This window comes from Aquarana catesbeiana, linkage group LG03 (genome assembly GCF_042186555.1).
Source record: "Aquarana catesbeiana isolate 2022-GZ linkage group LG03, ASM4218655v1, whole genome shotgun sequence".
Classification (NCBI taxonomy): Eukaryota; Metazoa; Chordata; class Amphibia; order Anura; family Ranidae; genus Aquarana; species Aquarana catesbeiana.
Genome location: NC_133326.1, coordinates 193,454,652 through 193,471,937, shown reverse-complemented (window position 1 = coordinate 193,471,937; position 17,286 = coordinate 193,454,652). Strand labels below are relative to the sequence as shown.

At 38.8% G+C, this 17,286-nt stretch overlaps 1 protein-coding gene across 1 annotated transcript in view; it reads left to right on the top strand.

The window, feature by feature from the left end:
- Positions 1-17,286, top strand: part of LOC141133942 (mucin-19-like) — a 253,631-nt gene that overhangs the window by 170,035 nt on the left and 66,310 nt on the right. Inside the window, exons 23-25 of the mRNA XM_073623553.1 lie at positions 2,137-2,340; positions 8,932-9,171; positions 17,106-17,262. Coding sequence (XP_073479654.1) covers positions 2,137-2,340; positions 8,932-9,171; positions 17,106-17,262 — 601 coding nt within the window. The remainder of the gene's footprint in view (positions 1-2,136; positions 2,341-8,931; positions 9,172-17,105; positions 17,263-17,286) is intronic.

Here is a 17,286-nt window from a genome sequence, read left to right as displayed (position 1 = left end):
CCCTCCATGGCAGTGTGCTTTCTCCCCACAGCATCTGTCACTTTTGCCTACATAGTTGCCTCATCCATTCCCCGGGATCTGTGAATGAATGTACTACAAGTCCCATCTTCCATCACAGCAGATGGACTTATAGTTCACAATAGGATCACCGCACTCATAGCTCTTTAACACTTCCTCCAACTTTCTAACCGCAAGCCTGTACCTTGGTAGAGAAATAAAGCTAAAGGAAGAGTCTGCAAGAGCTTGTCATTGCATCTATGATCCCCAATTGTTGGTGCAAAGTTTTTCAGGATCATATGAAAATATTTTTTTGTAAAAGGTGGACTGAGCCTTTAACCTCCCTGGCGGTTTTCCCGAGTGTGGCTCGGGGTTAAAATTCAGTACCATTAGCGGTAACCCCGAGCCACACTCGGGATCGCATTGCAGGATCCTGGGGCGGCGTTACTTACCTTGTCCCCGGGATCCTGCGATGTCCCCCGCAGTGTCCGAGGGCTGTGTCCTCCTCCGAAGCCTCTCCGTGCCAGGCTCCGTTCCCTGCGAGCGGCGCGACGCATGGGGGCGGAGCCTGGCAGCAAATTAAAAAAAATGTCAAAATCATAACACATACAGTACTGTAATCTTACAGATTACAGTACTGTATGAAATGATTTCACATCCCTTTTGTCCCCAGTGCTCTGGCCCATGCCCTGCATGCAGTTTTACATGATATACACTGTTCTTTCTGCCTGGAAACTGGAGACTGTCCATAGCAACCAAAAAGTGTCCCTTTACGTCAAATGTGGCTTTAGACCAGCTAGAAAACAGCGATAGTAAATTAGAACACTTGCAGAATTGAGCGATAGTGAATTGTGGGGAAATTTATTTTATTACTATTTTTTTAAATTTTTTTAAATTATTTATTTTTATTTATTATATTATAATTTATGTTTTTGTGTTTCAAACTTTATCATACCCGGGATATCTACTAGACTCTGGTTTGGACAGATTTAAGTGTGTTATTGTTAAGATTTACAGACCTACAATATAAAACGCCAAATTTCCATGCAAAATAATGGTACCGCTTTCAGCACCTAAAATCCGAAATAATCATACCGCCAGGGAGGTTAAGAATTTATCATACCAAGTAGAGGTCAAAAAGCAGGTGTATAATGGCAACCATATCAGCTCAACAACCTTACATTTTACCGTTGATTGTTAAGAGATGGGAAATTGGACTTGTTTTGAGAAGAGATTAGGAGATGTCAGGGACCTAATTTTACTTGAGAGTAGTATGTTTCTTTTTCTACTGACATTCTTTATATTATTATTTTCCTTCTAACCCTCTATTGCGATTTTTATATACTTTTATGTACTTAATGCAGCTTTAATCATCATTTATTTTCTAAAGTGGGTATTTCGATGGGGGAGACCTTGTATGATAAAACTGGCACCACCCTCTTTATGAAACAGAGTTTATAGAGAAATAGTCCCTATACCTCCCCCAAAGGAGATTAGTGGAAAAAGGGGGATTTTAAAGTGCCTCAAAATATAAAAGATATCCACATTTTACAAAGGTAAAATGAAACCTCATAAAAACATATTATATTATCACTGTAGACAAATCTCTGTGCATCAATGCATGATATGGCATATGCGGATCGACGCATTTCACCCAAATGAGGAGCTTCTTCAGGATCCACTTTGCAGTATTAATACATCTTATAGCTGATAAATAATACAGACAATATACTAATTTCATAGAGTAGATTGATACATCATTCCATAAAAGAAAACATCATGTATAAAGCACATCAATATATAAGCGGTGAAGACAATATCATATATCTCATGAAATATACTTGACAGGGACAGAGATAGGGAGAGAAAAAACAAACAAACAAACCCATGTCCAGCCCCCTTTTATTTTCTTAACATGTTTTAGAACAGTTTTTATTCATTTGCCACCAATCCCAGCTTCATATATTCTTGGATTCATTATAGTCCCACGTTTTTTTTTACATTTTGCCATTTATCTATTACTATTCTTCCGATGTGTTGAATCTGTGTAAAATGCTTCTTCACAGAACTAGTTTCAAGCACGATTATTTGAGATAAATACTTTTACTAAAAACTAAAATTGTTTTATGTATATTTTAGGATGTGACAATCACCCTTCAAGATGGGAAAGCCAGAACAGAAATTCCCCAAGATTGCTCACTGATAAACACACAGAAAAACACAGAAAATACATTTTCTATTACAAATCTTGGCTTATTCCTGGTTATCAGTCTTGACGTGGGAATTGTTGTAACATGGGATAAAAAAACCGACATAACAGTAAAGTGTAGCTCAAAGATGGCTGTAAGTTGTGTTTCCTTTTTAGGTGTTATTGTTTAAATAATTGTACCTAGATATGTGTTTTATGATAGCACTAGCAAGTAGTGTGTTGTATTACCATACTGACAGAATTAAGTAGACAACAAACCCCAAAGTCTTTTTTGTTAACAACATTACAGTATGGCTAGGCGTTTTGAAAAAGAAATACTAACAGATGCCTAAATCCACTTTATGTAATCATCCTCCCTCTTCTTCTACATTTGGCACATAATACTTTTTTAGGGGGATTGGGTACCTAGTTTTAGGATTCCACAGGAATTTCCCCCCACCCACTACCTTCTGGGACGCCTCATAGATCCCAGAAGGCTGTGGAACCATTCACAAAGCACATAGCGGCTTGTGCATATTCAGTGGGAAGCCAAGGAACCACAACCAGCTTCCCACAGTTACTTTGTTAGTCTGGTTGAAAAAAGACAAATTTAGTAAAAAGCACAAAAAGAAACAAAACACACACAAACAAATAGAAAACATTCATATATACAATCCTATGATCACAGTTGATCCAGAGGAGGGCAAAAAACCCCAATAAAGCATGATGCAAATTACTCCAGTGGGGGAAAAAAAAAAATCCTTCCTGATCTCCCAAGAGGCAATCAAATACTCCCTGGATCAACTTTACCTATAAATATTAGTATCCAGTTATATTTTGTGCAACATGTTGGTGCCGGGGACCCAAACACTGGTAAAGAAATTGTATGGATGGTGCTAGATCATTGGAAAGACAAGTGTCCTTTTACTAAAAGTCAGCAGCTACAAGATTTGTAGCTGCTGACTTTTATTTTTTTTCTAGGTTGAAGAACTTCTTTGATCATCTGAACTCTTGAAACTGTATAATCCTTATGAACTGGAGCTAATTTTCAATTTTTGCTATTGGCCTTTTGATTTGGCAATAACTTCCATTAAAGCAGAATTTTTATTTTTTTTAATCTGCAGTATAAATATAAGTTAAAGTATAACTAAAGGCAAAACTTTTTTGTTTTGAATACAGTGGAGAAAGATTAGAACAACTGCCTGATGTTTATTACTGCCTGTGCCTCCATTAGGGAGATTCATCCTCTCAATTTGACCCGTTTACTGTTATCACCAAGCATGAAAGTGCAGTTAAATCCTACATTTTGGGTTGTCACCAGAATAGAAATAGAGGAGAAATCTTCATTGGGGACACTTATTCGAGTGACCCTGGTGGCAACCAGGGATCCCCTCACTCTGGTGGTATTTCCTCTCCCTTCCTGTTTTGGTTATGGGACAGGAAGTGAAGGGGAATTTCCCAAGTAGGACACAGATGAAAAAAAAAAGCTGACAGGGATTAAAACCCTCCCTTACTCTATACAGAATGAAAAAAAATGTTTTGAATTTAGTTTTACTTTAAGTGTTAAGTCATGTATGAAACTATACTATACTGTACATACACTTATCATTACTATAATATTTACACATTCAATCAAGCTGGATAGAATAGTTCTCCCTATACTTCCAGCACTGAGACAGGAGAGCTGTGGCTCTCACTGTCATTTGTCTACCCTTCTGCTTCTTGTACCTATTAACAGAATGCTTTTATAGAATGCAAAGCATTTTGAATGGGAAAAGGGAAGGAGAGGTTGACAAACAACACTGCGGCTTTCATGTTTGAGAGGAGCACTGTCAGAACTGCTCTCATTGTATTTTCTCCTGCATGAATGTGTGTATTTTATGTAAAATCATACTTAAACTGCCATACACCTCCTAATGTTTAACATATATTTGCATTGCAGATAAAAACAACAACAAAAAATAATACATACATAATTTTTCAGGATAAACAAGGCTTTCCTTCAATGATATTGTCTTGCAAAAATGATTTTGTTTTAAAAGCAATATGTATTTCTTTTTAATGCAACACTAAATAAAAAATGTCAGTTAAAAATCTTAAAAATCAGCAGAAAAAGAATTAGGAGAGAAAAGGAAGAAGCAGTTAACTAGGGTTGATTAGTGTTAAATAGGAACATAAATAGGAACATGCTGTTAGAGTTGCTTTAACTGACATCATATGCTGATCAAAGCCTCTCCATTAATCTGCAGTAAAATTAAAGTAAATACCACATGTTGCTACATGCTATTTCTCAATAGAGCTTCTGAACAGTGTTGTGTACGCTGTTTGGAAGCTTTGTTTTAGCAGAGTAGAGCAAGTCTTTGGTGTCATTTGACAGGTCACATTTGGTGGCAAGAGCTGCAATGGAGGAAGAGAAATAGGGTGTAAGGTATATGTCCAAAGTACTATTTGAAGTTTTTTTTAGGGCACACACCATACACCAAATCCTCAGGTAGGTAATATTGCTGATGGCCTAAATAATGCTGCATCTGAAACCTGTGCTGTCAAGTTTTTTTTTTTAACTTAACTGCATGTATTGGAAAGTTTCTCAAAGTTTCTGTCTATGTGTGAAGGTAAATTTGGTTAAAGAATGTGGACTTTGTGGGTATCAAATAACGATAAAAGATTTAAAAAAAGTTATTTACAAAACTTGAAAATGTTACCATATAAAAGATTACAATGAAATACATCAATGGTTATCTGCATCTCATATATGGATAGTGATGGGCTTGGGCATGTTCAGATCGAACACGCTTGGAAGCCTGCACTGCACACGCTGCCAATCATAGGCAGCGTGTGTATGTGCAGCTGCCAGTTGGGAAATGCCTCACTGCCTTTGATTGGTGGTGTGCAGTGACGTCTTCCTGACGGGTTAGATCCGAATGCGCCCAAGCCCATCACTATATATGAAGAGTATATAGAGAGTCTTCATCAGAAGATAAACAGTATATTCTGAAATTTAAATATACATAAGTACTAATAACATATCCTGAACACAAATAGAAGAAGAGAAGTAACACTTACAAATTCTTACATACAAAGTTACCTACACAAAACCCAAACAAGCATTGGTACAAAAAGAGAGAGGATGCACATTAGACATGTGCAATTCGTTTCATTACGAATTCAATTTTTAACGAATTTCGACAAATTCATTAATTCGGAAATATCCAAATGAATAAAAACCCATTTAACAAATTTTTCCGAATATTCATAAATTTGAATATTTGAAAATTCGTACATTCGTAAATTCTTAAATTCGTACATTTGTGAATTAGTAAATTTGTAAATTAGTAAATTAGTGAATTCGTAAATTTGGAAATTCGGAAATCTGAAATAGTAATTAACTAATAATAACTTAACTATTACTAACTATTAAATTATACAGTGGGGACGGAAAGTATTCAGACCCCCTACATTTTTCACTCTTTGTTATATTGCAGCCATTTGCTAAAATCATTTAGGTTCATTTTTTTCCTCATTAATGTACACACAGCACCCCATATTGACAGAAAAACACAGAATTGTTGACATTTTTGCAGATTTATTAAAAAAGAAAAACTGAAATATCACATGGTCCTATGTATTCAGACCCTTTGCTCAGTATTTAGTAGAAGCACCCTTTTGATCTAATACAGCCATGAGTCTTTTTGGGAAAGATGCAACAAGTTCTTCACACCTGGATTTGGGGATCCGCTGCCATTCATCCATACAGATCCTCTCCAGCTCGGTCAGGTTGGATGGTAAACGTTGGTGGATAGCCATTTTTAGGTCTCTCCAGAGATGCTCAATTGGGTTTAAGTCAGGGCTCTGGCTGGGCCATTCAAGAAGAGTCATGGAGTTGTTGTGAAGCCACTCCTTCATTATTTTAGCTGTGTGCTTAGGGTCATTGTCTTGTTGGAAGATAAACCTTCGGCCAAGTCTGAGGTCCTGAGCACTCTGGAGAAGGTTTTTGTCCAGGATATCCCTGTACTTGGCCGCATTCATCTTTCCCTCGATTGCAACCAGTCGTCCTATCCCTGAAGCTGAAAAACACCCCCCACAGCATGATGCTGCCACCACCATGCTTCACTGTTGGGACTGTATTGGACAGGTGATGAGCAGTGACTGGTTTTCTCCACACATACCGCTTAGAATTAAGGCCAAAAAGTTCTATCTTGGTCGAATCAGACCAAAGAATCTTATTTCTCATCATCTTGGAGTCCTTCAGGTGTTTTTTTAGCAAACTCCACGTGGGCTTTCATGTATCTTGCACTGAGAAGAGGCTTCCATCGGGCCACTCTGCCATAAAGCCCCGACTGGTGGAGGGCTGCAGTGATGCTTGACTTTCTACAACTTTCTCCCATCTCCCGACTGCATCTCTGGAGTTCAGCCACAGTGATCTTTGGGTTCTTCTTTAACTCTCTCACCAAGGCTCTTCTCCCCCGATAGCTCAGTTTGGCCGGACGGCCAGCTCTAGGAAGGGTTCTGGTCATCCCAAACGTCTTCCATTTAAGAATTATGGAGGCCACTGTGCTCTTAGGAACCTTAAGTGCAGCAGAAATTTTTTGTAACCTTGGCCAGATCTGTGCCTTGCCACAATTCTGTCTCTGAGCTCTTCAGGCAGTTCCTTTTGACCTCATAATTCTCATTTGCTCTGACATGCACTGTGAGCTGTAAGGTCTTATATAGACAGGTGTGTGGCTTTCCTAATCAAGTCCAATCAGTATAATCAAACACAGCTGGACTCAAATGAAGGTGTAGAACCATCTCAAGCATGATCAGAAGAAATGGACAGCACCTGAGTTAAATATATGAGTGTCACAGCAAAGGGTCTGAATACTTAGGACCATGTGATATTTCAGTTTTTCTTTTTTATTAAATCTGCAAAAATGTCAACAATTCTGTGTTTTTCTGTCAATATGGGGTGCTGTGTGTACATTAATGAGGAAAAAAAATGAACTTAAATGATTTTAGCAAATGGCTGCAATATAACAAAGAGTGAAAAATTTAAGGGGGTCTGAATACTTTCCGTCCCCACTATAGTATTGTAATTTCCTTTAAAATTTGGCTGTTAGTGAACGTAACACATACAAATTTATCCGAAGTTACGAATTATCCGAAATAACGAATGCCGTATCCAAACGAATGGAACGTAATGAATTAATAATAATAAATAACAATAATAATAATAAAAACTTTTTATTATTATTATCGATTATTAATTTGTTCTGTTCCATTTGTTTAGAATCAGCATTTGTTATTTCGGATAATTTGTAATTTCGGATAAATTCGTATTTGTTATGTTCACTAACAGCCAAATTTGAAAGGAAATTACAATACCTATAATTTAATAGTTAGTTACTATTTCAGATTTTCGAATTTTTGGGTTTTTGGATTTTCAAATTTTGAATTTATAAATTTCCGAATTTTCTAATCTACAAATGTACGAATTTACGAATATACTCATTTTCTAGTTTACGAATTTTTGAATTTACGCATGTACGAATTTATGAATGTGCAAATGTACGAATTTATGTATTTACGATTGTACGAATGTGCGAATGTATGAATTTACGAATGTACGATTGTACGAATTTACGAATTGCGATCATAAAGAATGACCCAAAAAAATGAAAAAAAAAATAAATAAACGAATGAAACGAAAACGAACTAATTTTTTGGCAGTGCACATGTCTATCTAAAAGAGGCCCTGAAAACTGGATTGTATAAGATGCAAGGGAAGTTAGCCCAACACCTTCTAAACAAGCAACTGGAGAGGTGACCTACCAAAAATTATATATAAAAAGAAATCAATATAATATACTGCCCACACATTGCTGTAACAATATAGTAAACAAGAAAAAAAGAAAAAAAAAAGGGGGCTCGCCTAAAGTATCTACAGAAAAGATCTAAGATAGTGGGCTCTCCTAACAATCTCAGCCTTCAACAAAGAAAATTTATCTTTATCAGGTAAATAGGTTATTTTTTTGTTATTTTATTATATTTCTTGTTTTTTTTTTTTTTTTTAAATCAAATTTTTATTTTTTATTTTTTTTTGGCTGCTTTGGATGCTTTATACTAATGGGGAACCCGTTAGTAGTCCGTTATTTGTGGTGTATTTTTTTAATTATTTCTGTTTGTTGATTTTTCTTTGCATTTATTAAAATTTGAATTTTTATCATAAACCTTTGGGTCATTGTATCAGTACCGAGACAGTCCATTAACCACTCTGGGGGGTTATGTGTTCTGGTCAGCATCAGCAACTGCCCTCACATTTCCACCCCTTCAGTTCTCCTTATTTCAATTTGGATGATGGTACTTTCTTACTTTATATTGAACACTAATATATGAGGCCATACTCTAACATTTTTGGATTCTTTGTTGAAGGCTGAGTAATGTATGGTAACATGTATGTTAACATTTTAAAGTTTTGTGAATAAAGGCATTCTTTTTTAGCATTTTTTTATCGTTATTTGGTACCCACAAAGTCCCGTTCCACATTATTTAACCATATTTAAGTTAGGGATGAGGCACCATTTGTAATTTCAGTTCAGGATTAAACATGATTATATTTGAAGGTAAAATTTCACTTCAGTCATTTTTGCTAGCCTTTTTTTGTAAAAATACATCTACTTTATCATACAGTTAAGCTGTTATGGCTAAAACATGATTTCACATAGAATAGAAATATATGCATTGCTTGTATATTTATTTTTAAATATCAGGGTAAAGTTCGTGGACTCTGTGGTAACAACAACTACGATAAGACGGATGATTTTACTGCTAGAAGTGACAGCAGGGTTACAAGTGCACTGGATCTAGGAGACAGTTATAAGGATGATCCATCATGTCCGGACACAGAGGTCCAGCAATCCCCATGTGATGCAAATCCTAATTGTAAGCCTTGGGCATTAAGAAAATGTCAAATAATGAAGGAAGAGTTATTTAAAGAATGTCACTCAAAAGTGAGTTGTATTTGCCTACTTTTTATTTTGATTACATATTGATGTCCTCTGTAAAAACATTTACATTGAAAACAGGAGCACTAGTCCAGCCCCACATCTACTGCCAGGTGTCCTCGGCCTGAGAACTCCATCTTACATAATTGTGATATTTTAGGACTACCAATCAATATGGAGAACTTTGTTGGGGACAGCTATTGAACATTATTACACTATTGTTAATTGAGAGAGAAAGAGCTTTGGGTTGATTGTCTAAAGAATTAGAGACAGTTGACAGAAAATAAGTAAATGTTCACTGATCTTATTGAATGAGATGAAGCTGTGTTCACTTCAATCAACCAATCACTTGCAAACATAAATCCTTTTTTTAAAGTTCCCTTTCACAGGTTTGGGTAAATATTACACATACTAAGCTAAATTAACATATAATTTACTAAGTGAACAACCTCTACTCTTTAGTAAATCAACTCCAGTGCGTTATAAAATACAATTTGTGAAATGATCTATGAAATATATATAACCAGCAATCATCTAACTAAATATTGCATTTTGCATTAATTTGTGGTTGATCACTCTGTACTTTCTTCAAGTTCCCATTTGGTAGCTTTATCTTAATATTTTTATGCAGTAAAAGTGGCTTAGGGTCTTGTTTCTCGTTATTTCTTCTTTTATTTGCAATCTTTTATTGAATGTATTCTTTCTTTGACAAATTATATTAAGCAAATTCCTTTTCACTGCAACCTTAATGCTTTCATTACTTAGATGATGACATTTATTATTGCTTTATTAATTTATAAGGGTGGTATTTGTAATTGGTTGCCCATATTTTATGCATGTCATGTTATGTCATTTTTATACATGGTGGCTGAGGGATGTTATAATGCTAGTAGATGATTTTCATGGAGTGGTTTTAGAATGCTGCAAGTGTGGGGTGGAAAAATAAAGCCTTTAAATTCCTGAATTGTTAAATTTCGTGGGTAAGATTACATAATTTAAACAATGCACAAAGCACTTTAACACACAAAGCATGTTGCAATTTTACAACTGCATGGCACCCTGAAGAGCTGCCTATATGGAAGGAATTTAGCAATGCACTGGTTGAAAGACAGAGGATTTGTCTGTGCAGATATATGAAAACCTCACATGGCATCATATAGTCTTTGCGTAAATTTAAACCACAAGTGCAAGATCCTTTGTACCAAGCCACCTGCCACCTAAAAAAAAAAGCTGTGAATTTAATTACAGAAATCAGGGAAAGACAGATATACATTCTTAGCTCTTAACTATAGTAAAATAGGTTCAGAATCATATAACTAATTATTAGCAAACAATATAAACAAAGATCAGTATGCATGCTCCTTTGATAACTAATATTACCATTAGAAACAAAGCACCTTAAAGGAGAAGTATGGCCAAAACTTTTTTTTGGTCATACTTATTTTCTGAGTCACAGGACTGCACTTATATCTGCACTCCTGGGACCCAAATTCAGCTGACAGCAGGCTAAAGCCATCCCAAATGCCTGACTTGCAGCTGGCTCAGCCTCTAAGGACTTTGACAGCTACTGCTCTCTGTTCAGTGAACACCAAGAACTGAGTGATCAGCAGTCATGTGACCACAAACATGAATTTAAACACCCTAGGAGTGAACCATGCAGCAACCTATACTATATACACATACATTCTTATTGCTTTGGCTCAACCAGGATGGTTGTGGATTTTATCGAAACCTGCAATTACCTTTTAAAGTTTAATTATATCCAGGATTTAAAGATTTACATGTTCTTAACAAACAGTAACTAAGATTTAAAACAATCCCTCGCTGACCTCTGTAGCTGTAATTTGTAGCAATTTAACCTAAATGTTTACAAGAGATACAGTGAAATTGTCAAAGTCAAATGTCAGAATTCTGCTCGCTCCCCTTTTACTGTGGACCTACTGTGTTTATGTTAGATATAGTGATCAGCCAACCAAAGTTCAGTTTGCTGGACATTCACCAGACACTCCAAACAATTTTCAAACCTCAAACATACTGCTTGAATCCTAGTGAAATCTATAGAAGTTATATCTAGTACTTTTTTCTGGTCTTTTTCAAGACCAGTTTGCAACTTTGAGGCAAAAAAAAGAAAGAGTACCTGGGAACTGCTATGATGGATGTGTAAAAATGCAAAAAATGTTTAAAAAATAACATTTAGTGCGGACTGGGTCCGTATTAGACAATTTTCCTAGACAAGGGTCTGGTATAGATTTTTAAAGTGGGAGTAAACTTCCATCTCTGACTTTTACCTATAGGTAAGCCTATAATAAGCTTACCTATAGATACTGTAATATCTCCTAAACATGCACCGTTTAGGAGATATTTAATGTACATGCAGCTGTTGACATCACCGACACATGCGCACTGAAGAAACGACCACCCGGGCCATTCCTGTAGAGTCCTGTGCTGTAAATGGCAGATCTTGCATGCATGCATGGGAATGGTACCATCGCGGCTCCGGCCAGTCACACAACCAAAGCCAGCTAACCAGGAAGGAAGACCGGGTGACGATAGAAGTGCCTGCAGCGTTGACATCGTGGAGCTGGAAGGGTTTGTTTTCATGTATGTTTAACATAATGTGCTGGTATGCATCCTAGCACATTATGACATTACCTTTGAGGTTATATAAAAAAAAAACACCCAGCGCTTTACTACTGATTTAAGGGAAAAGCCATGTTAAAAAAAACCCACAAAAATAGCATCCCCCAATCCATACCAGACTCTTATCCAGAAATACAGCTTGGCTAGTCAGGAAAAAAGGGGCAGAAAGCATGTGCCCCCCCTTCCCAAACCATACAAAACCCACATGCCTGGAACATGGATGGTAACTTTCCAGTTGGCCACTGCCCCCATCCCAAAGGTACCTTTTGTCCATGTTCAGGCCCAAACTCGGATAAAGAATAGGCCTGGGTATTTTAGATTGAGCAGCTAATTTTTCCAGAGCCCCATGGGGGGGGTTCGTGTTCGCGGGGGCTCTCCTCCAGCTTCTAAACAAGCTTGGTGCCGTATTCCCTTTGGGGGCACGTCTCTCTTCGGCAACAAACTTGATAGCCCCATAACCCGGGCCACGGGTGGTAAGTCGGGGTTCCTCCCTCAGGATAGGCGTTTAAAGAACCAAAAACACACCTTCTCAAGAACACAGAACCCCGACCGTGCAAGGGAAGCGCGCAGCTACAGGCCTGGTCATAAACTTACAAGATCTTGGAAATCCAGGCAGTCCTCTTTTAAAAAGCCCACAAAAAGGGCTTCCTCTGGTAACCAGGACTCCACTAAGTCCTTTTGAAATTGGGCCCGCTCAAACATGTCAGGTGGGGGCTCGCCTTCTCCACTCCCGGCATGTTTGGGCGGCCTCAATTTGGGATTTCTGGACCGTCAAGACAGGAGTCTAGTAATTTCCACCCTCCAAGAGTTCAGATGGCTCCTGAATTTAGAGAAAAGTCACCTGAATCCAACTCAGTCTCTTGTATTTCTAGGTGCCCATTTCAACACATTGGAAGGCACCTTCTCGCTACCCGAGGAGAATATTGTGGTGATCCAGGACAGGATCCGCTCTTCAATGTCTGAAGGTGATTGGCACAATGGCAGCCACCATTCCCATGGTGAAGTGGGCACAATGGCACACTTGTCCATTCCAAAAGGGTTTCTCCAACAATGGGATTCTCCTAGCAAGAGTCAGCACATTCTTCTCACTCCATCCATGTGAGAGTCTCTCCTTTAGTGGCTTCAAGGGAAAGATCTCCGCAACTGCCATTCAATCCTTCCCATCACATGGGTTACAATAACCTCAGATGCCAGCAATTGGGGCTGGGGCGCCCATTGCCTATCGGAAGTAGCTCAGGGCAGATGGAGCTCACTGGAGCTGCGGGCAGCCTTTCAGGTGCTCAGGTCTTTCCACCATCTGATAACTCCTCAGTGATGGACAATACAACCGCGGTGGCTTACATAAGGAAGCAAGGTGAACTCGCAGCTGGTCTCTCCTACGAGAGGTGGAGCCAATTATGAGCCAATTATGAGCTGGGCTCAGAAGAATTTGTCCAACATTTCGGCAGTCTACATTCCAGGGGTTCAGAACGTACAGGCGGACTTTCTATCTTGTGTTCAAGTGGACAACAACGAGTGGTCCCTACACAAAGAGGTGTTCAAATGGCTCCTAACACTGGGAGTGTCTCCAGAAGTGGATCTCTTTGCATCCCTATGCAATTACAAGCTGACCAAGTATTATTCGAAGTTCCGGGATCCCCAAGCCTATGGGATAGATGCCCTCATGGACCGTTGGAGTTTCAGCGAGGTATATGCCTTCCCTCCGTTACCTGTGATACTCCAGTTTCTCCACAGGCTCAGAACAGAGGAGGTGGAAGTCATAGCAGTAAAACCATTTTGGCCCAATAGGCCTCTTAACACTCCTCAGTTATCAGGATTCAATTCCTCTGCCTCTTAGGCCAGATCTTCTGTCCCAAGGCACAACCCTGAATCCATGTCCAGCTCACCTACACCTCAGGGTCTGTTTTTTGAGAGGGGAAGGCTTGAAGTCTTAAGTTGTCCAGAAGAAGCCATTCGACTCTTCTTAATGACAGATGAAAGAGCACTAATAGAGTTTACAAGCGTGTCTGGTCCAAGTTCACAGAACACATGTCCTCTAGACCTAATCTTTGTGGTTCTCCAGAAGTCCAGGATATCCTTAGCTTTCTGCAAACAGAGTTGGATTTGCCTCTAGCAGTAAGTTCACTTTGTGTACAAATATCAGCCATCTCGGCCTTTACAGGAATTTCATGGGCTAACCACTCCCTGGTTCGTTAGTTCTTCAAGGGTGCTATCAGGCTAAGACCTCAAAGAAAACCGAGGTTCCCTAAGTGGGATCTTCCTCTTGTTCTAGATTTTCTTTCCATGCTTGGAACAGATCCTGACAAACCTCTATCAGTCAAAGACCTTACACTCAAGACCGTCTTCCTGCTGGCAGTAACCTCAGCCAAAAGAGTGTCTGAAATCAGAAACTTAGGTTCAAAAGAGCCTTTCCTGACCTTTTTTCCAGATAGAGCAGATTAATTCCCATGCTGGGCTCAAACCCTAAAGTGACATCTATTTTTCACGAAAATCAAGAAATTGTGTTGACTACCTTTGGGACAACAGAGGGTCAAGATGTCCATCCCCTTGATGTGGGACATACTTTGAGTCAATAATTGGAAGTTACGGGAATCTTTTAGACAAACAGACTTTCTTTTCATTCCTCTACACGGAAAAAATAAAGGGAAACGTGCCTCAATTAGATCTATTTCTGCTTGGATAGTACAGACCATTCAAAAGGCTTATAAAGCAAAGGGCTTGGCTCCTCCAGAGGCAGTGACTGCACACTCAACTCGGAGTATCTCAACCTCTTGGGCGGCTTCTCGTCATGTCGCGCCTGAAGTTATATGTAGAGCGGCTTCTTGGTCATCTATTAATACTTTTGTTTCCCACTATTGTGTTGAACCAGCCGCCTTGTCATCCGTTAATTTTGGTTTGCAAGTGCTGTCAGTTGACAGTGTTAAATAAATTTATTTTCTTTGCTCAGCATTGTGCCCACCCGGGTGTGTTTGGCGAGTTATTTCCCACACGTATGCTGTCACGAAGCCTGTCAGGAAAACGGAAAATTTATATCAAATACTTACCGTAATATTCCTTTCCCGATAGGCTCCATGGCAGCAGGACTCCCTCCCAATACTTGGAGTAGGCTAGTTACGAAACACGGCTAGGAGCTCACAGCTGAAATTTATAGGGAGGGTTCCTATTGGGTAATTGGGTAATGGAGGCGGGGTCAACCCACACATATGCTGCCATGGAGCCTATCAGGAAAGGAAAATTACGGTAAGTGTTGATATAAATTTTCATTTTTTTCCTAAACATTCCCCTCTGCTCATTTTTCACTTTCATCAAAGCGGTTGTAAACTCAACCCCCCCCCCAAAAAAAACTACAAAACAAAGGCATAATGAGCTAGTATGCATCACATGAAATACTTACCTTAGATCGACGCTGTTGTAGTGGTCCCCGCACACCGCTGTGACTGGCGACATGTCTCCCAGAGTTATTTCCGGGTTTGCGGGCTCCGGCGCTGTGATTGGCCAGAGCCGCGATTATGTCACTTCCGCACATGCGCCTGGGAGCCGCCGGTCAAGGCACAGGCTCTGAAAAAATGGCAATGCGCATGCGCTGATGACGTCGGCACAAGCGCATACAGTGAATATCTCCTAACCTGTGCAAGTTTAGGAGATATTCACGGTACCTACAGGTAAGCCTTATTATAGGCTTACCTGTAGGTAAAAGTGGTGTAGAAAAAGTAGTGTTACTAGGTTTACAACCACTTTATTGTACACCTGAAAACACAGAACACTGCTAAACACCATGTTTATGTGCGTTTAGGTGCATTTATCAATCATTTTTCTCTGCCAAAAAGCTCCTCTCAAAGTGAGTCAAAGTGATTCTGGTCAGGTTTTTTTTCTTCTCTGCATATATACCTGTATATGTAGCATTTTATATGCCCAGTGTGCATGAACCCTTATACATAAGGCTGAGTAGAGTGATTTTTGGGGGTTTTTAGTTGAGCTTTTCTAAGCATTTTTGGAAATGTATACAGGCATTTTTAGAAGAGTATTGCAGGAGTTTTACAGGTGTATTCAAGCTTTAGGCTTTTTGTTTTTAGCCAAGGGGCATCACTAGGCGGAGGAGATTAGTTATTATAGGGGCATAAAACGTCTGGGAAAAAAAAATTCTTGAATCAATCGTTTTTAAACGTTCTATTAAAAGTTTATGGGGCTGAAAAAAAAAAAAAAGCTCAATTCTGCCTGAAATATAGTTGAACCAGCTACAAGTGACAGGATGCTCAGATGTGAACAGGGGCTATTGAATACAATAGGTTCTTGCTTGCTGAGTATGTTTGCGCTTTTAGCTACAAAAATTTCAGGTGTGAATAGGACCTAGTCGCAAACTTAAACACAAACAGACATCTACTCCACTGAATCCCTCAGACCCCTTTCACACTAAGGCAGTTTTCAGGCATTTTAGCGCTAGAAATAGTGCCTGAAAATTGTCTCCCATGCCGCCCTAATCTGAAAGCCCGAATGCTTTTACACTGGGGTGGTGCGCTTGCAGGACATTAGAAAAAGTCCTGCAAGCAGCATCTTTAGGGCGGTTTGGGAGTGCTGTATACAGTGCTCCCAAAACGCCCCTGCCCATTGCAATGAATGGGCCGCAACACGCTAGTGGCCGAAAAGCACCGCTTAAACAGCGGTAAAGTGCCGCTAAAATGAACGGTGCTTTACCGCTAACGCATGGGTGGCCCCAGTGTAAAAGGGGTCTAGACAAAATAAACAGTGTCTTATAAACAATGTGTTCATAAAGAGATTTTCGTAATCAGCTCCTCAGAAAACCTCAATTGTGTTTCTTGTCAACCAGCTATGTACTGTATATTCACCAAGTGCAGCCTGCCACCTTTAATGGACATACATTAACAGATATTTATTGCCCAGCTCTCTCAAGTAGGGTAAATAAGCACCATGCACACTTTTATGTATAACAGTTTATTTTCTAAGGGCTGTATTCAAGTGAGATTAGCTTAACCAATGGTATTTGACACAGGGTTTTTTTAAAATACGGCTGCTTATACTGTTTAGTATTATTTATCGCTAGAGGATATAGTTATATTAATTTGGGGTAAATAATATAATAGAAAATGAAAAATTGTTTCCCCAGAACTCTAAGGTTTAATTACTTCATGTTGCCTGCAGCTACAGAGGTCAGCGATGGCTTGTTTTTACTACTTGTTAAATATATATAACTAATTTAATGTCCATAGTCTGTGCATTCCATATTTTTAAGGTGCACTTTCTGGTTTATTTTAAAGTGTATTTTTCTTTTATAAAAAAATTAGGTTGATCCAACATTTTTTTATGAAAAGTGTATTGAAGAAGCATGTGTGTGTGATATGGAAGGGAAATATCTTGGCTTTTGTTCATCTGTTGCAATGTATGCACGTTCCTGCCTTGAAAGGGGAGTATGTGTTAACTGGAGGAACCCTGACCTTTGTCGTAAGTATAAATTTTAGCTAGTAT